This window comes from Protopterus annectens, chromosome 5.part0 (genome assembly GCF_019279795.1).
Source record: "Protopterus annectens isolate FY-2018-M chromosome 5.part0, PAN1.0, whole genome shotgun sequence".
NCBI lineage: Eukaryota > Metazoa > Chordata > Ceratodontiformes > Protopteridae > Protopterus > Protopterus annectens.
This window is the reverse complement of record NC_056735.1, coordinates 694,841,880-694,867,928: the sequence shown is the minus strand read 5'-3', so window position 1 is coordinate 694,867,928 and position 26,049 is coordinate 694,841,880. Positions and strand designations below refer to the sequence as shown.

The window sequence follows — 26,049 nt, the reverse complement described above, 5'->3', positions numbered from 1 at the left end:
TCTCTGGTCAGCCTCAGTAAGAAGATGAGATCCCTTATACGATCCTCCAAAGCTAGCTACGAAAACTTTAACACAACTAATACTAATAACAACCACAGCCTCGATGTCAACAACCAGATCTGCTCTGAGTTATAGCACAAAGGCATGAACATTACAGAAACAATGGATATTGGCAACATCCTGGCAGATCCCTCTCAAAGCTGCACACTCTGAAGGCAATATCACAGCATCCATAGGACTGGACAACATCCCAGGCTGCATTTTACACAAACTTCGGATCGTACTGTCTCCTCACCTATGCACCATGTTCAATAATAGCCTCACAAATGGTGCACAGCAACAGTTATCCCACTCCACATAGGTGGCACCACAATGGACCATGGGACGTATTTCCCTATAGGCCTGACTAGCCTGGTCTACAAGGCTATGGTGCACATCATGGATCACTGTCAGAGACATTGGGTACTTCTCAACCTCTGACCCCTCCCTGTTTGGCATTGTTAAGGCCGGACCATGCCTCCTAAACCTGGTGGGCTTCTTAGAGACAGTTACCAAGGCATTAGATGAGGGTAAGGAGGTCCACAAAGCCTACCTAGATCTCTCATAGGCTTTCAACACCATTCCTCCTTCTGGTATTATCAAAATACCCATCCACCTGAACATTAACCCCCTATGTCATGTGATGGTTTGCAAAGTGGCTCACAGACAGAACACACACAGTAGGAGTTGCATACCCTAGGTCCGACTGTATACCAGTTACAACAGCTGTTCCCCAGGGCTCAGTCCAAGGACTCCTCATGTTTGGTATATACTTCTCTGACGTACAGACAAGCACAGGAGGGCTTTGGTTGAAAAGTTTTGCAGACTACTGCAAACTAGGGAGCATAATTGTTTACCCAGCTGTTACAGACACCCTCTGGAAGGGTCGCACTGAGATGGATATCTGGTGTTATTATCATGGCGTCAAGCTGAATGCCTAACAGTGCAGTCATCCCCTTTGGATATAACTAATTACCCACGGACTACCACATAGGTGCTAGTCCCCTACATACAAAAAAGGTATTAAGGGTTCCGGAAACACCAGTAGATAGCAATCTCTCCTTCGATACCCATAATGACAAAATGGTTAGAATATCCTTCTATATGGCCCCCCTAATCTCTAATGGGCTCACATCCAGATCAGAGGGGCAATTGTGACTCTGCACATGTCATATCAGACCCGTTAAAGGATACAACACCCCATTTGGGATATACCTTAGAAAACAACTGCAACAGCTTGGAAGACAACACCAGTACCACACCAAGAGGATTACTGACCTCAAACAGATGATCTATGCAGTCCAACCTACGAAACTTCAACTGTACTCAGTTGCATACCGCATACTCACAGGTGATCTCTGCTTGACATACAAGGCCCATGTCCAACCCTGTATTGCTGGATATGCTCCACCTAAACAGAAGACCCTGACAGCCACATGCTTTAGGGATATACACCTAACCACAATGATGAGTAGGACGTGCTGAATGGATAGATTCCTGACCCGGGCACTCCCTATGCTTTGGAACATGATTCCAATGTAAATCAGGCAGGGCCCCTCATGAGCACTCTTCAAGGGAAACATTGCCGTGTGGATGGGAGACAGACATGTACCCGGGGATCACTGCAGTGGCTCTGCTGGACAGAGGTACAGGGAACTATTGGCTCTGCCATTCAGAGGTTCAGGGAACCAACCTATGGGGGTGGCGAAAGACAACACACTCTAGCTAGGCTTACAGATACCCTTGGTAAAACAGCCTAGTACTTAATTTGCACATATTACATGTCTTATGTGCATGGATAGTTAAATAGCTCTTCCATTTTACTTTGCTGTCATGCTGATAAACTGTCAGCTCACTAAACAACATTTGTATCCTGTTATTGTGTATTGTAAATGCCGATTGACATAACTAATGTTTGCCTACCATTACAGTAATGCTATGTAGCTTGTAATACATATCTGCCTACAATACTGTACATTACACAGTTATTGGCACAATATTCCACAATGCAAAACATACTTGCACAGTGGCCCAACCTTCCACATGTTATTCTCTGTATTACACCCATACATATGGCTACAGTTACAATATATCAACATATACTATCCCCTGTTATAGCACATACTTGTTGGACCAACCCTGCCACTGACGTCGGCTGGTGAGGAGTATTTCTGTTCAAAGCCCTTATATAGCATCCCTTGTGGTGTATGCGATGTTTGCCTTTTGACCTACAGCAGTACACGCAAATACTACAAGCGTGACTATGCTCAACAATACATCACTACAAGATAACTGTTTCCACTATATGGATTGCGTGCACTTTAAATACTACAGAATAGTACTACATACACAGACATACTGACTGTTCTACATACCTTATTAGTAACCCGATGTATCGTTAACAGTTGATTAAATCCTTTTTGGTTTGTGTTTCAATGTTATTTGTAATGCTCCGCTGGTATATACGGATGGTTTGAATGTGTGATGACACATCCTTTTCTAGTTACATATCGGTAACATGTGATATCCCATCCACCAATTGCTGTTCCAAAGTAGTTAACTGGATGCACATCAGCTGTGCAGCTACTCCATTAGCCGATACCATGGCAACAGTGGTGTATAAGTGAGTACTCCTTTTAGGGGTTGTCCATTTGCCTTACTTTCGAGGGAGACGGCCTAGGTGTGTTATTGTGATATATTTCAACAGCTATATGGAGACACACAGAGATATATTAGCTTCATGACTCCCGTGGACTGGGTGTAATGGCTAGACAATTTAGTTCTACATGTGAGTACAGCTGTTATATTTCAGAACAGTGCTACTTATGCAGGGTTTTTTTGTACCTGATACTTGTGCAGATGTTTAAGTCTGGCAAGGATGTTTGGCCAGCTCAAGGCCGTATGGCTATGCATGAACTGTTATGTGGTATACAGTGTGCTCACCAGACATCCTTGATTTGGTGTACAAGTGTAGCATACTGTGCTGTTACTCACTAATTGCTAACACATCCCGGTGTATGCACAACCCTCTGAAACGGGATTAGTGCAAACAAACCCTATTACATCAGCAGCTGTTCCATTGTATAACAGCCGCTATTTCACTTAGGGCCATGTTAGTGTTTCTCTGATAAGGTATTTTAAGGCTTCTTCTGATGTTGTACAGTGTGTGAATGACTTGTGATGTCATTACAGTTTGTATTGTAATATGTTTGGGTGTGGGGGTGATGTTGGTGGGTGTGCATAGCAAATGCAGGTGTGTAGGAACTGCTTTTATACATAATCACTATGTTCGTGAGGGTTCCTTCCCTATTTGAACACCTATCCTTTTGTGGACTACTACAATGGTATTTGCAGGCTGATTCATTAAGGCACTGTTATGTGGTTCCTGTATAGCATGCAGGTGATGTTAGTCCTTGAATACCTTTGGTAATACATCTGAATGTAATAACGTGTTGCTACATGATAGCTGTGTCTTTCTGTCATAGGTATTTGCAGTCATCGTAGTTGTGTTTTTGACTGACCCTCTTTGACTAGGGCTGCCACCTTTTCATATGTCCATAGTGGGTCCTTTTTGGGACACACATCTGATTTTACAAGCCGACACAAACCCACGGTCAGTACAAGGGATAGAACTTTCCTTTCTTGCCTAATTATAAGCTTATTCTTATAGCAGTTTAGTAGCTTATCCTGTTTCCTGTACCATGTAGGTACTTTAGATACAGAAATAACTATTGTATACAACTATTACAGTACATATGGGACATAATTATGTCCTACAATCCCAGGACATTTGCCATGTTTAATATATTTGGTCAGGACACAACCACCCAAAGAGGGAGTGTCCCTCGCAAAGTGGAACAGGTGGTAACATTATCATTGGCTCATGTCCATATCACATATTTGTAATGGTGTATAGGCATATACTCTCCATATCCTTTGTTCATAAAGGTTGGTAGTGGTGGAATGTGTGATTGCTATGGTCTATGTTATACACATATGTGAACACTTCAACCGCTGTATATGGGAGACCTATGGAATTCTGAAACCGCAGTGTTCCCACGCGCACAGTTCCGGGAACAGACACCCATACACTACATTACCGAAATCGACAGTAACTCGCGAAGGTAACACGAACATGGAACACACACATGCACACACAGACACACTGCTACCCAACACATCCAAACAAACCATCCTACAGTACATATGAGCAGGTGGCCAAGCCCCCCTACACACCCCATGTAGGTGTCCGCGCCCCACACACCACCCACTACTTTAATATTCTACATCCTAGGTCACGCAAACAGATGCACAAAGCTAACCCACAACCACACATTACAGTCCCCCAACAACACATACCACACACAGAACACACACTTACACACACTACAGCCCTAAGAAACACACGTACACACAGTAACCTACCCAAACCGCAACACCAGAAGCACTGACTAACTGTCTGTTAACATCATGAGATTACACCTCGTGCATCTGGTGTTTCGGTACTGTGTTCTTTCGGACCTTAAGCCTCGGGGTTACGTGCGTTGGTATGTAAAGCAGTCGGTATGTGGTAGGTATCCCATTTATATGTACCTCCATGGTTATGTAGATATTGTTAACCTATCTATATATATACATATATATGTATATCCCCATATATAGACATATTTCTCTCTCTCACCCTCTCTCTCTCTCTCTATATATATATATATATATATATATATATATGATTGTGTATATATATATATATATATATATATATATATATATATATATATATGTATAAAACATGCACCTTTCATTGTGTACATGCCGGTTTGTCCTATTTCAACACATTCCTACCTTTTGTGTTTTATCATGTCAGTATACATGACTGCCATTGGTACATCTCAGGTAGATTAGTGGTATGTCATTGTGATGAATGTGTCCATGGTTGCGTGTTCTAATCCTGGCAGTGATATCATACCTCTCAGAGCAGGCACTGGTAGTGCAAGGGTGATGAAAGCACATTTCAGCAGTTGTGTGTTCCACATGTTTATTACCTATATATGCAAGCTGTTTTTAAGGTATATTATGTAACATGTACACATCTGTGAAGATTCCTGTGAGGGATACTCCCGATTATTTGGAAACACATCCCTGATTACATTATGCAAAACCCCTCACTAACACTCCGGGGAATCCTTGCAGAGTGGGTGGTGAACAGTAGCTACACTCCAGGGATCCCGTAAGTGGCTGTGCTCCACAGAGGGACAGTTAGTTGATCGATGGGGTGGCGACAACAGACACATTTTGCCTATGCTTATGAGTGGCCTCGGTGGTTGTCAATGTACCTACCTATGTATCTATGAACCTGTACATGCAGTATGGACACATGCTGATAGCTTAATATACTGTTCAGGTATTGACTTATTTGTGCAAGTGGCGGTTGTGTGTACAATAGTTGAGGGCTGACTATGTAGGATGCACACAGTAGACCACCTATACATGACAATTTATTTATTTATTTTATTCATTTACATTTGTTGACCAGGAGTGCCCGACTGGACGTAGGTCCATTTTCAGCGGAGGCCCGGGAAGAAAAGCTCCACAGTTAAAATAAACAGAGTAGTTACATTGGATTATATAGCGATTAACAATTTAACATAGCAATTACTTACAACATATTTACAGATGAAGAACATAGTACATCAGTAGACAACTAGAATCTTTATCTGTGAAGTATATAACAGACATTAACACATTTTACAATAAGACGTTCCTGCTGTGTAATAAGTACTAGGCTTATGAGCATCTGAGCTTGCTATAATCAAGGTAGTTAGTGGAGTGGAAAGGAATGTAGTGTTTGGATGGGGTGGGTGATAGTAAGAGTGGGAGTTACAAGGGCATAGCCAGCATGTTTTTAGGTGCGCTTTTAGTAAAGTTTTGAAGTGGGTGCATGATGATTTGGAGGTAACTGTGGGTAATTTATAGATGGTCATGTGTGTGTGCCATTCATGTTTGCTGTGTGTGCAGGTGGAGAAGGGTGTCAGTCCATGAGTGCCTACATTGTCAGTGTGTGTGTTATATGTTCCCTCTTTGCCAAGGCATGGGCATACTGGGCACTCCTCTGATTGCCTACTGGGGCAAGCACAGGGTGTTTGTGGTCTGAGCCCCCCTGTACCTGTGGGTCCCTTGGCAATGGTGGTGGGCTGTGAGGGCCTTCACCATTCTGTCCCTGCTGCAGCTGTTTCCTCAGGATCATATTGTGTAGCATGGAACATACTATAAAGATGTGGGCACACGTTCCTGGAGAGTACTGCAAAGCTCCACCAGATATGTCCAAGCAACAGAACCGTGATTCAGCATCCCAAACAAGCGCTCTATGATGATTCTGGTTTCTGCGTGTACCTCATTATGGCATTCTTGTGTGGCTGTGTGTGCATTTCTGATGGGTGTCATCATCCACGTTTCCAGTGCATAGCCAGCATCCCCCACCTGGTGGCCATACGGGATGTCCCCCATGGCAGATACCTGATACAGCTGTGAGGCATGCCAGATATGGGATTCGTGATAGCTTCCAGGACTGCCAGAATGTACATCCATGATAATGCCCTGGGCATTGCACATGACCTGTAAGTTGATGGAGGGGAATCTCTTGTGATTTATGTAGCGCCTACCCTGGTCACCGGGTGGTGACTTGATGTGTATGTGCGTGCAGTCTATTCCACCCAGTACCTCCAGGTAGTCCGCCACACGGTGGAAGAGATGCTTATTGCTGGCCAACTCCTCCTGCATTCCGGGGAAGTGTATGTGCTCATTGGCATGTGGTAACATGGTATCCAGGAACTGATGGAGTACCCTGAATGCTGATGCCTGTGAGATCCCCATGATATGCCCAGTTGGCCTTTGAAAGGTACCTGTGGCTAGCATTCTCAAGCTTACACATAGCTTCGTGTCCACTGGGATGGGTTCCCCTCTGTTACTTCTGGCTCTGAGGCGTGGCTGGCACAGCTCAACAAGTTGCTGTATGATGTCCCTGTCCACCCTGTAACGCTCTACTATCTCCAGATCATGTAGCCTTTGGTAGGTTACCCTGGGTCTGAACACTCATCTCCTCCTCTGGTACCTGAGATGGTTGTCAGCATCATCCTCCACACCACCATCAGTCTCCAACACATGCTGGTGAATCAAAGCTATGGCAGCCCCTAACATATGCATATCAAAAGTTCCCCGTCTGTATACACCAATGGTGCAGAGTGTCTGGGAATACACAAGTGTGTGTGTGGGGCTTTCACAACTTATACTATTGTGCAATGGATGATGCTGGTGTAATTGGGTGTGTTTGTGCTATTCCAGCTGCAGGGTATCTTAATTATTGGTTTTACAGCAGGTACTGCCATTGTGGGGCTTTGGTGTTGACTTATGCTTGTCTGCCATGATTCATCTATTGCCCTTTACTTCTATTTTCAACCAGATTCACCTCCCATTGTCAGGCATGCATCCAGTTGCCTTCCTTTCTTGTTTTGTGCTTCCACAACCCAGGGCTGTGTTGGGAAATGTGTTATGTAGCTGATCTACAGCAAGTTTGCTTTGTTCTGCTGTGACAACTCTCTTTTCTTTGCTGTATGGCACCTCCCCTTTCCTATTCTGCAGGTAGCTGCTAGCAGCCTTGTTAGCTGTTGTCTATGGCCCACTGTGAGTTTCTAGGTGTTAATTACTCATTTATACTCTAATTACCATGCTGCAACATTTCCTTGTTGTCTTCCCGTAACCTTCCTGTTTCACCTAAGTTGCATGCCGCACACACCCGGTTTCTGGATTTTCAACGCGTTTTCATCCATGTTCACATGCACTTTCGGTCACCTTGTGTGCTCTCAGCTAAGCATAGCTATGCCTAGGTACATACCCATATCCTGCGGCTTTGCTTAGCAACAGGCAACCCGGATTACCAATGCTCCAATGTGCTTACAGCTACAGAGGTGCTCACCTCTCATGATGTCATGTTTACCTCAAGGTCACCCCTCGGTGTTGTACCGCTGCACGGTGTGGTACATCCTTACACCGGCGGGATGTTTGCGATTCAGTATTACTTGACTCATTTGCATGGCATTGACTACTACTTCCTAGTTACCACGTGAAACACTGTCACAGACCCTTAGCAACCCTTGCGCCTTGGTTGTGGTGTAGCATGCATACCATTGACTATTATGGCGAAATCATGATTTGTGTACATTGCAGTTTTATGACATCTAAATATATTTTCCTTGTGTTCAAGTTTGCGCACCCATGCACTGCGTTGTATTTTGTGTTAGTGTGGCCATGGCATTAAATGTTATTTTTTATGTGTTGTGCATGTTTTTTTATGCCTTTGGCTGTATATTTAGCCATTGGCATATGTTAACATTGTAATACGTAAGCTTGGTCTGCTTTCATGGTTCCGATGTTCTGTTTAAACAAATGTAAACCGTTATTTTGGTTTACATTTATGCATGCTTATGCAATGCCTGCACCACTTCATGAATAGCTATATACTATAGCTATATACCTTCATTTGCGTGGTACGCTGTTGTACATGGGGTAATTAGCATACAAGCGCTGTGAGCTGCGCAGCTCTGGCGTACACTGGTAGTGTACATGGAAATAGCTCTTACCTGAATCGCTCGATGGCCATATTTGGCGCTAGATTGCTGACGCTACTCTGGCCCATGGCACAAGCTTCATGAATCCAGGGGTTAGTGTAAAAAATCCAACTCTGGTAACATCACAGCTTGAAAGAACAGTGAATCCACAGATTGAGGAAAAACAGGTGGAACGGCAAGCATCTGATGAGTTGCCACATGAAGATACTATGGCGCCTTCAGTAGGAAACAAGTATAAATGGTCAGCTGGAGTTGCATAGCAAGGGAAGGAACAGGAAATGGTGGCAACTCTGATACAATGTTGTGGAATGATAGGCCAGTGAGTTCCCATAAGAAACAGCAATACATGACACACGATGCAGCTGAAGAGAAAATGTCATAGGAAGATGTTCTGGAACTTTCTGTAGAATGTACTCAGGACTGTTAGAAGACTATAGAAGAGGGATGAGATCAATAAAAATACTTAGAAAGACAGATGTGATAAAGGTATTGCTCACTATTGGAACAGACCAAAATGTATCATACATTATTACAAATAAACTGAAGATATCAGCACAGGCAGAAAAATTTAGAAGATATGCAGATAAATATACAAGACAATTACAGAAATAAGCAGTTGATTGATGACCTGAAAAAGTTCTATACAGAATTAGGAAATAAAGTAAAAGGAATAGAAATACCACCAAAAAATAGACACATCTTGGAGAAATATTTATTACAACACTATGGAGCATAATAAGGTGCTGAATGGGTAGAAGAAGTAAAAGAAACAGTAAGAAGTTCAAATGTACAGGATATGAAATAAGATGAAGTTATGGACAGTGAAACTGAAACAAAATTAAAAAAGCTCCTAAACGGAAAACCCCAGGCCCAGATGCAGTACCTAACTTCTGGCTAAAAGTATTAACATCTTTACACAAAGTTTTAGCCCTGAGTAAGAAATACTTATATACATACCCCAAACAAACACCAAACTGGTTAACAACATGAAAAATGAAACTCTGCCTGTAAAAAGGGGGAGAATCTAAGTATGGCATGGATAGATTACAACAAACTTTGACAGCATCAAACATTTTTGGATAAAGGAATGCCACCCTCCATTGATCAATTACATTACAGTGACAATGGAACAGTGACAAACCACTTTGCAGCTAAGCCATGATAAAGGGCAAAATATTATCCCAGGTTAAAAATTCAAAGGGAGATAAACAAGGGTGACTCTTTGTCAGTGTTGTTCTTTTGTCTTGACCTTGACCCATTAAGCTGTCTACTTAAAATATCATGGTTACAATTTTGCTCCCATAAAACAACAAAGTGTAAAGACTTCTCATCTTTTTTGAGGATGATTTAAAACTGCATTGTTCATCAAATGAGGGGCTTAAAGCACAACTGGAAGTGGTCAAAACTTTCTCAGATGATATTAAAATGTCATTTGGTCTTGATAAATGTTCAAAAGTAACATTTAAAGTAGAAATGCTGCAGCACAGAGAAAATATCACTCTGGGACAGGAATGTGATATAAAAGAACTTGAGCAGGAGGGAGCATATAAATATTTGGAAATTGATAAAGGATCAACCATGGTGGTGCAGCAGTTAGCATTGCTGCCTCACAGCAAGAGGTTCTCTGGTTCGATCTTCAGCTGGGATGCCTTCTATGTGGAGTCTGCATGTCCTCCCTGTGGTCGCATGGGTTTCCTCTGGGTGCTCTGGTTTCCTCCCACATCCCAAAGACATGCTGTAGGTGGATTGGACACTCTAAATTGGCCCTAGGTGTGAGTGCGTGCATGTGTGTGCCTTCTGTGGAAGGTTGGGCACCGGGCTGGCAACTTGACACCGTAAAACTCCACTGCCAATCATGAGCAAACAGCTGATCTGCTGTGGTGATCCCTAACCGGGAAAAGCTGGAAGAAGAAGAAGATAAAGGATCGACAACAAATATGAACAAAACTCAGTAAGGAACATTTTAGAAGACTAAAATTAATACTTTAAACAGCCCTAACATCTAGGAATAAAGTCCAAGCTATATAACAATTTTGCCCTTCTTGTTCTAACTTATAGTTTTGGTGTGACTGACTGGCCTCAAAAGGTATTGGATCAGTTGGACAGGAAAACAAGAAAAAATGTACTTTATGCTTATCAAATGGTATAAAAAATCATTGTATACCAAGACTATATCTTCCTTGGTCTGAAGGGGGTATGGACTTCCTTGAAATTGATTACATTTATTGATCTGCAATCATAAGACTGCATTCATATCTGCTGACCTCATCAAATCTAAACGTAGTGAAAGTTTTGAAGCATAAAGAGAGCAAGTCTAAGGTGACTTCTCTGCTTAGTTTGGCAGAAGCATATCAGTATCAAGCAGGAAGGGAAACCAAACCAGAAGTAGACAAAAATCAGGCAGAAATTGAATGTGCCAAAAAATAAAAGAAAGAATATAAAGAGAAAGATCAGATAAGAAGACAAGAAATGTGGAAAGGGCATAAATATAGTTGCAAGTACAGAAAACTCCTGAACTTCATGTCAATCAGGATTTGACACAGGAATGGTTAAGGGCAGGTGAATTTATAGCAAAAGAAGAAAGGTTAATACTGGCAGCACAGGACAGTGGACTACATGCACATTGGTTTACAATATCCATTAAGCATGTAGAAGAAACAGACAAATGCAGATTCTGTAAAACAGAAATGAAAAAAGTCGCACATCTTGTTGCTGTGTGTGACACACTAATAGCAGGGGCTTGTATACTAAAAGGCATAATAATGTGGCAAGACTGTTGCATTGGAGATTGTGCAAACATTACAATATTAAAGTAGTTGAGAAGTATTTTAAAACACGAGCCACAAAGCACTCTAGAGAATGATGAAGTTTATATCACATGGGATCATCTATTACCAACAGTTCAAAAAGTAGATGCGAGAAAACCAGATATAGTAGTCCATGAAAAAAAAAGACAAAAGTAGCATTGATCATTGAAATTGCTAGACCCAGTCATTACAGTGGCTTACATGCAGAGGGAAACAAAATCATAACATACTAGGATTAGTAGGCAGGATCGAGGACAATGTGAAAGAAGGATCCTCAGATTGTTCCAATAGCATTAGGAACAATGAGAATAATAAAAAATAATTTATTGTTTTATTTAGGTATGCTACCAATACATGTGATTCTATGAATTGCAGAAGGAGGCAATGAGCACTTTTGGCTAACATCAAAGACTGAAACAATACTAATTTCATGAACTTAATCATACTTTGACTTAGGAATGTGGTCCATTCCTGTCATGGTATTAGTAACCACAAGACTTGGAGAAATTAAACCATGAGAAATCCTCTGCAATACACCCACTGATGTTGTGCCCAGCAGTACCTCAACAATGTAAAAACAGCCAAAATGAAGCAGTAAAGCATTTAACAACAGATCTATATGTTGTAGCATCAGAATCCCCACTGAAACAGCATACCTCTCATGCAAACATGATGCTGAAACCATCTTTTAGGGCTGCCCCACAAGGAGACCACAAACCTGGTTGCAGCCAATGGAAGCCACATAGTATTAGCATAAAACATCAATTACTATTGCTCCACATACATGGCAAATAAGGCTGAAAAATCCATGAAGTACTTCACAACATGTATACAGAGCATGAATAGATAATATTGTGCTACCATTCTACTGTGCTATTATAGCCATTCTTAACTGACATAGCTATCTAACTTAGCCATACCAGTTATATAGATATGTCTACATCTATGTATATATAACTATTTATACACACACACACACACACACACACACACACACACACATATATATATATATATATATATATATATATATATATATATATATATATATATGGGTCTACTTTGTATTATTGAAAATACTGTTCATCGAACCGTATTCCCGATAATACACTTCGGCAAAAGTGCATTATATCGTAAATGCACTTTCGTGGAACAAAAACATTAAAATATAAAAAAAAAACCTAAACACACACTAAACAGTATTATGCAGGGGGGGGCAAGCCCCCCTGCACCCGCCTACTTTATTATTCTCACTCCAAGATCACACTGCAGTGGGGAAAAGGGAATATTCCTTTATCACACTGTACCACAATCTCAACAGGAGTTTCCTTAGTTGTACATCAACAGTATACGTTGATCCACAACTAACGGGACATGCAAACTGCATGTTTTTTTTTCCTTTAGCGAAAGTGCATTTTTGACAAAATGCACTTTCACTAAAGTGTGTTCGATGAAGTACGTTTCAATGAACCGTACTTTCGACAATACCAGTAGGACCAATACATATATACATATATATATATATATATATATATATATATATATATATATGTATAAATATATATATACATATATATATATATATATATATATATATATATATGTATAAATATATATATATATATATATATATATATATATATATCTGGCACCACTTCTGCATTTGATCTAAATTGTTTTTTTGTAGACTTCTATCTAATTGATAACATATGGGTGATTAAACAGCTAGTCAACATTTTTGTGAGATCAACAATACCTGTGTGGGGGAATATTCCCTTTGTACAGGGATTGTGTGATCTCTGAGTTAGTGTATATAATTAACAGGAGTGTGGGGGTGGATGGGTTGGAGGAGAGCTTACCTCTCTACAAAAAAAACTATGTTATTTGTTTTTTGTATTTTTTTGTTTGTTTGTTTTTTTTATAGGAAGAATTTCATGTGCCAAAGTTCTTTCTTGGCACATGTGTGGTAATGTTTTGATGTTCCGATTGTTGACCTTTTGGAGTCAATATTTATAAGGTTAATATATAGGTTGCTCAGCTAAAATGAGCAGACCTATTTTATATACATAAATATGTATGTATGTGTGTGTGTGTGTGTGTGTGTGTGTGTGTGTGTGTGTGTGTGTGTGTGTGTGTGTGTGTGTGTATGTGTGTGTGTGCAGTAGCCCTTCATAAAGCAGACAGTCTTTAAAGTCGACATCTATTTTGTTGACACACTTGATAGTTGTCCATAGTTGGGGAATATGCCTTTTTCTGGGTATTGTACAATTTTGAAATTAGAATACATAATTAGTAGGGGGTGGGGGAGGATATAGGGGGCTTACCCCCTGGAAAAAAAACACTTTTTTAACATTTTTACTGTCTTAATGTTGTGGTGATTAAAGGAATGTTTTAAAGATGCATTCTCAATGGTTATATCCTGCAGCATGTGCAATGATGCTTCTATGTTATTGTTCCAATTATTTTCTGCCAAGCAGTCTTCTTCTTTTGGCTTTTCCCAGTTAGGGGTCACCACAGCAGATCACCTGTCCACTCATGATTGGCAGTGGAGTTTTACAGTGTCGAGTTGCCAGCCCGGTGCCCAACCTTCCACAGAAGGCACACACACACACTCATGCACTCACACCTAGGGCCAATTTAGAGTGTCCAATCCACCTACTGCATGTCTTTGGGATGTGGGAGGAAACCAGAGCACCTGGAGGAAACCCACGCGACCACAGGGAGGACATGCAGACTCCGTACAGAAGGCACCCCAGCTGAGGATCGAACCAGAGAACCTCTTGCTGTGAGGCGACAATGCTAACCACTGCACCACCATGGCTGCCCTATTTTCTGCCAAGCAGTAAACAGTACTTAACTGCAAGGGTTGGTGTGAGGGTAGCCACCGGGCATTGTCACTTCAGTCACCATTCAGAATGTGATAGGTCATCTTTCTGTATGCATGACAGTGATTAAAAGGCAGGCTAGCTCTGAGTGTTGGAGTGATAGTCATTAGAGGATAAGACGGCTCTCAGTATGGGAATGACAGTCATTAGAGGATAGGATAGCTCTCAGCATTGGATTGACAGTCATTAGAGGATGGGCTAGGTGTCAAATTAATCAATGGAAAGTGAGATTTATTAAATGTTGTAATAGAATTCCTAATGAGCATATGTTGATCCATTAGTCCAAGGAGGTAATAACATCAGAGGATAAAAGACTCTAGTCCTGTGGCTACAGGTAATATAGTCATTGAAACTCTACTTACTCCAGATTGTAGAGTTCACAACGTGAAGACTGATCAGCCAGAATGAGGTCTAGTTGGCCAAGTCAGTCAATTTAGCTTACGGGTTATTAGAAGGCATATATTGTTCACCCAAGAGCAAAGTTTCATTTGGATTGTGTCTAGGACTTCCTTGTAAATCTCACAAACCTCTCATAAATTTAACCTGACAGACTTGAGTAATTTAGATTACCAAACAAACTAAATGTAGCAAGAACCATTACCATTTAAACTATTCACTGTGTCAGACCTAAAGACATTTGCATAACCTTACTAGTAAATTTTAGAAGATATAATATATAATATAATAAACTCTGAAAGTTGTTTTTTTTTTTAATTAGAAGAATATAACTCTCCCAAAATACTGATGAAACAATATGTTTCCCAAAATACTCAGTACACAGGAAAAGGCATCTTAGTTTATATGAAATTTATTTAATTATTAGCCATATAGGGTGGACTGAGAAGAATCACCTCATGAACATTTGAAGGACTTTTAAGAACCAGTCATAATATTAAAGTAATAAAATCTGTGAATGGTACTTAATGTTTTTAATTGATTATGCATATAAGTAAGACATGATGGTTACAAAATGTTTAACCTTTTTCCATTTGTACAACACAATGAAATTTTACTTCATATGTTCTCACCTGTTTTTGCTTTGTGTGCTATGTAGATTTAATGGCATGGTCGTGTTTAAGATGGGTGACTATATATTAGTTCGATTATAGTTAAAGTATAAATAAAAATAAAAAATACATAAAATAAATAATCAGTTGAACAAGAGGATGTTCATATTATAACTACTCATGACAAAAATCTTGCGGGGCATTTTATTTGTTGTACAGGTATTGAAAAAGAATGAATCCTGGATGTGGAAAAAATTACCATCAAATAAAGCTCTTGAGTTAATTAGTATGCTGTTATAAAGATTTTATTCAGCCAAAGTGTAAAGAATATCAGCATTGCTTTTTCAGCAAACAAATTGTGTCGCAGTCCCTCTGGCTGTGGTATATGCTTATAATAATTAATTTAAGTACTTAAGTGAAATATAACAGAAGAGTGCAATGTTCTGTTTAATTACTAGTCTGCTAAAAGTTTACCAATATTATTGTTTGAACTACATTCATGTGTTCTGTTCCCTAAGGTTACACAGAGACCAAACACCCAAAAGATGAGATGTCTTTTCAGAATAAGTTTTGTCCCAAAGGACCCTGTGGATCTGCTCCGAAGGGATCCAGTTGCCTTTGAATATTTATATGTTCAGGTAAAAACAACATAGGAAATTTGTTAGTAGTGATTATAGGGTTCTCACGCATAAGAAATGTTGAATATTTTAAAATGATCTGCATACCTGTTGTGTGTAAAACAGATCGTTCTTAAAAATGTTTAGTTTTCAGAACTGTCACATTATACCTTACATAGAGTAGTGCATCTTGTATGTGTAAAAAATGCTGCTTTAATTCTGAATTTGAAAACTCCTTTTTATAATATTTTGACCTTGAGTTATATCTGTAGGAATATAGAGTAATGGTGTCATTTGCATTTTTAGAACATCCATATTACAGATATTTTACTCTAAGATGTGAGTTAGTTGTATTACATGATTTTAGTTCTATGATAATAAAGATAAAAATAGGAGGTATGGAACCACAGCCACCATATGGGAGCTCTGAAAGGCAGCACAAGGTTTTTTTACAGCTTACTATTTTATTTTATTTTATTTTATCATGTTTTGCCAAGCTCTACTCTGTGTGGTTATAGTTGATGAGCTATGTGTGCAGAAATAGTATAATTTCCTTTTGTCCAACATATTATATTATTGTCAAATCTAGACGTGAATGTGTCACGTATAGAAAAAGAGGAAGAAGAGCAGAACGATGAGGTTTCCTGATAAACAGGGAACTTATGCTTGTCACTATAAAGAACGGAATGGCATATAGGAAGATGCATGGTTAGATAAAATGAAAAGACAAAATAGGCAAAAATGCTATAATAGTACAACAAGGAATGTAAGCTACAGAAGAGGAAAGAACAATAAAGGAGGGAGAAATAAGTAAAGGAAATATGGATGAATGTTGGAAGACAGCCGAAGGAAATGACTAGTGTAAGTGAGAAACCTAATACGTTATGGCTTATTTTCCTTCAGTTATCAATGAAGGAGAAAGAGCTAGGAGAGAGGAACTCAATTCAGGAATACAGACAAATGATTGTGAAGGGAATTGGACATTTTAGCAATGATAGTTTGTTAGAAGACTAGTAATTCACTTCTACCCCCTTCTTAGAGGCACTCCTGGTGATCTCTGGAACAAGAAGTATTACCAGAGGTTCCCTATTAAGAAAGTGAATGCTTAATATAGTGAATGCTGTTTAATCAACAGCTAAATGTCGGAACAGCAAATTCCTGAAGATACGGAACGGCGATTTTTTTCCCAGGGAAAAAAAATCACTGGGCCGTTTTCGGGACTTTGTCATTTCCTCCATTGTGTTGTGATCTCAGAGTTGGTATATTTAAGTAGTGGGAGTGTGGGGGGATACATTTTGTCTTTGGGTTATTTTTTTTTTTTTTTTGTGGACCAGAGATTTTTTTCCCTGGGAAAAAAATTGCTGTTCTGTTTGTTTCGAATTTTCTGTATTCATTTTTTTTTGGGGTCGATTATATAGCGTTTGCTATTTTAAGCATTCGCTGTTATAATATAGACCCTGACCAGAGGCATCTGGTGGCTCATATTGAGGCAAGGACTGTCACTCCACAACCTGCACCACAATTGGACTTGCAGAAGAATGAGAACAAAAAAGAGCAAATCAATACACACATAAGGCGCACCTAGAATCAGATTTTCACATTAGGATGACAATGGCATATGCATCTCACTCCCAGGAGAGTCACTTCCTCCTTCTGGGATATCTCACCAGGTTCAACTCATGTTCTTTGGCCAGACAGCACAGCACACATATACAACAAGTAATGCATTGATAGGAGGGAAAATATTTATAATACATGTTCAGTGGTGTCTCTTTAACCTCTGCCTTCCAGTGCTGAAGAATGTCTGAATGGTGCCATCACATGTCAGTGTACTGATGCTAGCATTTATAATTTGAATGGATAATGTCAGTGTTTCCCTTACCATACTGCCTTCCTCCTGCCAAACATCTAGCTTAGATAGGTAAACATAATACCACCCCAGTAGGAGTTTATAAACGTTTCTGTGAAGGAAGAAGAACAAGAACATCTTGCTCTTACAAGCTCAGCAAGCAGTATCTCTACATGTCACATCACAGCCAGAAGCCATAACTACTACACAGGTTAGCTTGAAAAACAAAACCGTAGCCTTGTGAGCATGGCTACAGGATGAGTATTAAGCCACCATGGGATTTACATCATGCCTTGCAGTTTTTATGATCCTATAATCCTAGTTATGATCCTAGTACATCAATTGTCTGCTGTCATAGCTTTGCAGCACACAGCAGCAGTTGTATTTGGTCCACATGGGCTCTGCATATAATTATACTGGTTACACAATTCCATAGAGTTAAATAATGTATAACTAACACTGGCTGGGCTGGGAAACACATTGCATTTCTAATGCAGTAGAGAGATAGTGGCATTACACTGATTCATTAGAGGAACTCCTGGACCGTTATTAGCTTGATAAAAAGCATGGGTGTTATTTTTGTTAGAATGCTTACAAATAAAGAGCAATGTGATAGAGGACTGGACATAATAACACTCTGGAAGTGGTTATGCAAATACTGAAGGCATGAAACCCACCTGGTAATGTACTCCAGCAGTATATTCAACACCTGAGGCATGTATGAGAGGGAAGGCAGAACAATCGCATGGCACAATGGCATGGTAAAGTTATGTCCATGTGGTGTTGCAGCAGATCAAAGGCACTGGGCATCTATGGAAGGACAGGACATTAGACACATGAAGGCACCTGTATTTGGAGGTAGTTTTATGGACACATTGTAAAGGGGCTGGAATTCTCAACTGTACAGATTTTCGCAGAATGTCCAGATTTTTGCCTTATATTTTTGGTCTGTTTTTCATAAAATCAAGGTTTTCTGGCAAATTAGTGGCAAATCATTAAAGATTGAAGTTAGAAAATAATGACAGTCATTTGAGTTTTAGCTTCATACCCTTCAGAAAATTTGCGCTAATGCAAAGCCTGTCATTCTATCAACTTTCTAAGCTTGTAAAAGCAATATTTCAAAATTGTCCCTATTTGTACCACATTATTATGGCTTTGTCCTGATTTCTTACTCTTAAGAGGTTGAGAGGTATGCTGGATTAACATAGTGTTAATACCTCTACAAGAGACCAGCATTCAGCTGTAGGAAGATGTGTAGGCAGTCCATGCCAATACTAGGATAGTGCACATATCTGGGGGAGGGGGCTGAGAACATAAGTGCTGGTGTGTTAACCAGATGCATAATGAAAGGAAGGTAGCCAATGGCCATTGGTGGAAGACTTCCATATGCTGCCTGACGTGTGTAAGCAGATGGTGTAGAGGACTTGCCAAAGTCCACAGAAATTGGCAACAGATGGAAAAATTCATAAACCAAGAGAATGAGATGTTACCACAGGCCCTCCACATGCATACAATGTACATTCTGGGAAAGCTGCCATGGACAAGATGTATGGGGCCAGGATGGCACACAGTGATGCAGGATGTGAATGCTGTGGGTGGCCATAATATGTCTCTACAAAAGGTTCAACAAAGGTTAGCTCATATGTTAGCCCTTACCAAAGACAAGGCAAAGGTCATTGCCAAGGGCGTTGCTGCTATAGTGGCTGGACAACTAACACAAAAATAGCTCACAGAGATGGATTTCCTGCTATCCCCATTAGGCAGAGGAAAGGGATGCTCATACCAGAGGCTGCCTAAATGTTTGCACTGGTCTACAAATAAACACCTGAATATTAGAAGGGGATAAGCCAGGATACTACTAGTTAGTGCCCATCTTTATTATATGGTGTACTTTGTGGTGTGTGTGTGTGTGGGGGTGTCTGTATGTCTGTGTATGTGTTTGTGAGGGGACTGATTCACCCAAAGACAATCTGCATATTTGTCTTCCAGGTATTCCAGACTGCAGCTACAACAAACCACTCATTAAGGCATGCATATATTATGCTATACACATGTACAACCCTCTATCACTAAACCTGGCATGGGGTATAGGCATATGGAGGAGTACTTCCACAGGTATCATGAATTCATGATATCACAGGTTCTACTGGTATACAGACCAGCCAGACAGGACAGCACATACCAGATGCCAGTTGTCAGCACCTCTCTTCAGTGGAGAAAGACACAAGAAAACCAATCCATGGAGGAAATCAAGAGTTAAGGAGCTTTACCAAAATATAAAATGCTGAAATTATTGTTTCTTTTCATCTCATAGACAAAAGAAAGCTTACTAGATGCAGCACCTGTCCCCTCCAATGTGATCATTGAGAGGAATGAGATGGCCACCTTGCATGGCAGGTAGGCAAAACATTCCTAAGATGGGGACAAACTTAAGCAAAGAGCTGACACATGAAAGTATTAAAGGCAGTTCCTCTTTGAATACCTGCTCACACCTTAGGAATACTTTTAAGAGCAGTACTTTTGCCCTGCTTCCCCCCCCCCTACAACCATCACACCCCACCTCTTATTATCACAGTTTTTCTTATGACCCCCCCCCCAACACCCTAGAATAGTAAGAAAGGAAGGGAGGTGACAGTCAGGATGACAACCCTTTCTCAACGTGAGCCAGAGATTTTCTGACTGTCCTAACACCTTGAAGTATAGCCATGGTGGTGCAGCGGTAGTGTTGTCGCTTCATAGCAAGAGGTTCTCCCATTTGATTCTCGGCTGGAGCGCCTTCTGTGTGGAGTCTGCATGTCCTCCCCACAGTTGAGTGGCATTTAAAAGACATGTGTAAATGGGCGTACCTTCGTTGAAGGTTGGACATTGGGCTGGCACCTCGGCACCATAAAAAAAAAATCGACTGCCAATCATTAGTGGACCAGTGTTCCACTGTAGTGACCCCTGACCGGGAAAAGCCGAAAGAAAAACAACAACTAACACCTTGAAGTATGGTGCAGAGCACGTTGATCGGAATTTATAAAGACATGCTTTCACAAGCCAGTGTCTCCTTTCATAAACACAAACACACACACACACACACACACACACACACACACACACACACACACACACACACACACACACACACACACACACACACAAGTATAGGTACAAGATGTAATCCTGGTTCTTCTCTTAAATGGAGTTCTTGTGGTCTGACAATCTACCACACCCTTCCTCCATCATTGGCACACCAACATCGGCAACTCACTCCCATCCCACCCTAGCTTGTTCGTATAAATACCAGAATGCTAATCAAATTCAGGTTTATTGGCATCTTTTTAGATCCAAGTATTGTATGTTATGGAGACAGGAGATAGCACTTTCTTTTGAAAATTCACATTTATTCAAATTTTCTTATTCTATCAAGATTTTAAGTGGCTGGTAGTGTCCATGATATGAAGTGCCCATCGTTTTGGAGTTTTGTTTCTCTTTCTTGTTAACTTTGTCAAGGATTCTCAGTTAAATATCTGGATCACTTTCCCTTTTCCAAACAAAAAAAAAAACTTAAAAGCTTTTGTTAAAAAAAGAAAATATAAACATTAAAATGTAAAGGAGTAATACTGCATAATAGAAATATCTAGTAGTTGGGATAGAGAGAAAATGGTGTATTAAATCTTTCAACAACATTTACAACACACATTACACCCAGGATCTTACCACTTTAATTAAATAACAGTGTCCACTACCCATCATTATATACTGCTTTAATACATTACAAGGATGCCACATCAGTAAAATAAAATCTGAAGAACTACAGCTAGCCATCCTCATATTACTGTGGCAGCACACATGCTCAGATTCTGGGGACCTCTGCAGTAGGTCATAATGGGAATGATTAGGGCAGCCAGTTAGGCTACTTTCCATTCTAAAGTGAGACATTGTTTAATATGCTCAGCTCAGCTGTGTCAGCATGAGAACAAGCTAGGATACATTATAGAGATTAAAATACTGGAGAAAATAACAGATGAGTACATTTCCAGATGCCAATTAGATCTCCCTGCTCGAACTGAAGTAAAATATAGATATATGCTAGGGACTCCATACCTCTCAACTGTACAGGTTTTCGCAGAATGTCCAGATTTTTGCCTTATATTTTTATAGGTTCATAGGTTCATAGGTTCATACTAGGCTATCTGCCCTAGGGCATTTATAAGCCTAGCCAGAATGTGTTTGGCTTTCGCCACCCATTTTAAATTTATTTTGCTATGCCCTTTTTCGAGGTTAGTATACTGTGCCTCTGTCTAACAGTGACACAGAAGTGATACCCGGGGTAAACCTACGATCTCCCATCCACTCATCAAGATTCCTCTTGAAGAGAGTCAATGAGGGACTCTGCCTAACCTGGACTGGGATTTTATTCCAGAGTGAAGGGAGCCTCTGGGTTATGAATCTGTCCCTCCAGCATGTCCTATTTATTTCAGTGCTGAGGTTCAAGTCTCGAGCACGTAGCTCGATGGGATTTGGATTTTCTGAGGTGCAGCATGTCCATTAATTCCGGGTTGGACATGGCTTTATATGTCAGGCACAGATCGCCTCTGAACAGGCGGTATGCCACTGAGTAGAGCTGGAGTTTCTTTAACCGGGCAGCATATGGCATCTGTTTGAGCCCTTTGATCCTCTTGGTGAGGTACTTTTGGGGTCTTTCCAGTTGCTGCAGGTGTCTGGTAAGGTACATCCCAAAAGGGGCATTGTACTCAATTATGGGCCTGATGAGGGATGAGTAAAGAGGCACGATAACCTCCCCTGATCTAGATGTGAATCCCTTCATGATTAGGTGGGCTATATAAAATGTTTTTCTAACCACTTTGGCCACGTGGTTGTCAAATGAGAGATTACTATCAATACTATTTGGTCTGTTTTTCATAAAATCAAGGTTTTCTGGCAAATTAGTGGCAAATCATTAAAGATTGAAGTTAGAAAATAATGACAGTCATTTGAGTTTTAGCTTCATACCCTTCAGAAAATGTGCGCTAATGCAAAGCCTGTCATTCTATCAACTTTCTAAGCTTGTAAAAGCAATATTTCAAAATTGTCCCTATTTGTACCACTTTTTTATGGCTTTGTCCTGATTTCTTACTCTTAAGAGGTTGACAGGTATGCTAGGGACTCTAATCCAAGAGTCTACAGTGCCACACGGGCAAATGTCAGTTAGCATGTTCCACCCCAAATATGAAGGATTGAAGAGAAGATGGAAATCATCTAATCAGGGGGACTTAGTGAAATAAAAATTAGTTGAACACACACACACACACACACACACACACACACACACACACACACACACACACACACACACACACACACACACACACACACACACACACACAGAGCATGAACTTTATTTGAAATTGCAGGGCATTTCTACAAGTTAACAAACATCATACAAACATACATGATTAATAACTACTGATAAATTCAACAAATATATTGAAAGTCTGAGCCAATGCTGATTTCATATTCTTCTGTTACTGGGTTACATTTCAATATTAATAACAGATATGAGCTCCAAGAAGAATTCTGCTGAGTATGAAGGACCATACCTGTAAACATCTACATGCAATCTCTACTCATCTTTAAGTACAAGTGCATCACTGCATCTATGTGAGGCTCATAATCACAAAAAATCTAACTCTTCTCCTAGACATCTCACCAGCTCCAGCATATAACAGGGCCAGACAAACATTTTGGAGCATTTTGAAACATTTTGAAGCATTGCTAGATGTGAAAGAGGCTGTTTCATATTGCCTTTGCAGCAGTGAGACATTTTAATATTTACAGTTGGTTTAGATCTACATTTCTGTTGAACTACTGTGCAAAGACTATAATATTCAACTTAAGATGGTACAGAATTTTATAAAATGTACTGCAGAGCACTAGAGTTTAGAAATTATAATAATATATTCAGGAGGGAAAACATTTCCACTGAACAGCACATTTTATTAAGCTTCACAAGAAGCATATGAGTCTGTCACCTCTCTAAATTTATACTCATCAGGATTAGGAATCATTTTAATAAGTATTTTTCAGGTGTAAATGAAACACAGTCAATGCTTAAGCAAATGTTGACTCTAATTGCTAAACTGATTTACCAAGAATCACATGCTTGCTGCCTGCATGATATAGTCTGTTCTACTGCACATCAAGTAAAACAAAGGGTTTTATTTAATTTTATTTATTTGTTTTTTGTTTAATTTGCTTTCACTGTGCTTGTCCAACTGGGTTTACACAAAAACTCCTTTTCAATGGAGGCCTGGGAAAAAAATTCCAACATATAAACATTTTTAAACTGGCATTCAGTAATATACATGAACAGACATTAAATAATATAACAATAACCAATGACTAGGTGTGGTATATTATAACAATAACCCACACCTGGGTGTGGGTAATGCTGGATTTACCCACGATTGGTGTGGTTTGGTCATGAAGGTGAAGCCCGAGTGGCCAAACAAAGACAATCGTGGGTAAATCCAGCATTACCCACACCCAGAAGTGGGTTATTGCTATTATACAATAACATTATTTAAGAAAAAAAATAATTGCTTTTCTTAAATAATGGCATTATATAATGCCTGCTTGCTGCCCTTCCGCAGCTGTCTGGTATTCTGCGGCAGTTCTGATGTACTGCACATGCATATGCTTACGCAGTACATCAGAGCTGTGGGTGGAAGCAATGGAGAAAGCAAGATCTCCATTGCTTTTTACAAACTGTCTTGCTGTGTTAAAGGAGGTTAACATAGCGAGACAGCTTTACAAAAAGCAATGGAGAATCTCCGTTGCTTTTTTAAAGCTATCTCGCTATGTTAAAGGAGGTTAACATAGTGAGACAGCTTTAAAAAAAGCAACGGAGAAAGCAAGATCTCTGTTGCTTTTTATAAAGTGTCTTGCTGTGTTAAAGGAGTTTAACATAGCGAGACAGCTTAAAAAAAAGGTACGGAGAATCTCTGTTGCTTTTTTTAAAGCTGTCTCGCTATGTTAAACCCATTTAACATAGCGATACACCTTTAAAAAAAGCAATGGAGATAGGAAGATCACTGTTACTTTTTTAAAGCTGTCTTGCTATGTTAAACTCATTTGCGAGACAGTGTGTAAAAAGCAACGGACATTTTGCATTCCCCGTTGGTGTAAAAAAAGAGTTATACTAATGGAAAAAGTCTGGGCGACCAGACCTTTTTCCATTAGTATAACTCTGATTTACAACATGCATGCTGAACAATCAGCGTGCACGTTTTGGAATATTAATGGGGGGGGTCGTTGTATAATAAAGATTTATCCATGGTTGGTTTAGTTTAATCATGAGGGTGAAGCCTGAGTGATTAAACAAAGTCAACCACTGGTAAATCTTCAATAAATCAGACCCAAGAGTTGATTATTGCTATCATACAATGACATGATTTAAGAAAGAAAATTCCTTACTTTTCATAAATAATGTCTTTGTATAATGGCACCATGATGCTCTTCTGCATTGTTTCTGTAACTTGCGACACGTGCATATGAGTAAATTACATCAGTGCTGTGGATAGAAAGCAATGGAGATGGGAAGATCTCTGTTGCTTTTTTTTTTTAAAGAAACTGTGATATTCAGACAATATAGAGGTACGAGAGAGGGGAAAAATACAAGGAAAGTCATGTATGTTTCTTTAGTTTTGTATAACGTATCTGATTTTACTTGCATTTTTCTCTGCCTTCTGTTCCTACCTCTCAACCTCTTAGCTCAAGAAAACTGCAAAGTATTGGCTTATATTAATAGAAGAAAGTCTGGGTGACCAGACATTTTTCTATTAGTATATGCTCGATTTACAACTGGCACACTGGTAGGGATGACCGATCAGCATGCATGTTTTTGAATGTTCATGTTCTGTCATTGCATAATATGCATTAAATACACATGCATTTGTTAATTTGATTGCATTCATATGAAAAGAATCAACTATTACAGTATAAAAGATTTGTATACATAAGCAAATGTTAAACATGGAGCAGTCAAAGGGGTGTATTAGTGGATTTGTCAGACACATAATAGATCATGTGATTAGTGCTTTGAAATTCAAAGAAATGGAGGTGAAGGAAGGAACTACTGTAGATAGGGCAGAAAAAGTTAATATTGTATTTAAGAAGCATGGCATCAAACATGTACAACAACAATGTAATACACACACACACACACACACACACACAC

At 39.8% G+C, this 26,049-nt stretch overlaps 1 protein-coding gene across 3 annotated transcripts in view; it reads left to right on the top strand.

Moving 5' to 3' along the window:
* FRMPD4 (FERM and PDZ domain containing 4) overlaps positions 1-26,049 on the top strand; it is a 1,947,279-nt gene that overhangs the window by 1,571,353 nt on the left and 349,877 nt on the right. For all 3 annotated transcript variants that reach the window (XM_044072543.1, XM_044072542.1, XM_044072544.1), the window contains exon 9: positions 15,878-15,997. In XM_044072543.1, the coding sequence (XP_043928478.1) occupies positions 15,878-15,997 (120 nt within the window). The remainder of the gene's footprint in view (positions 1-15,877; positions 15,998-26,049) is intronic.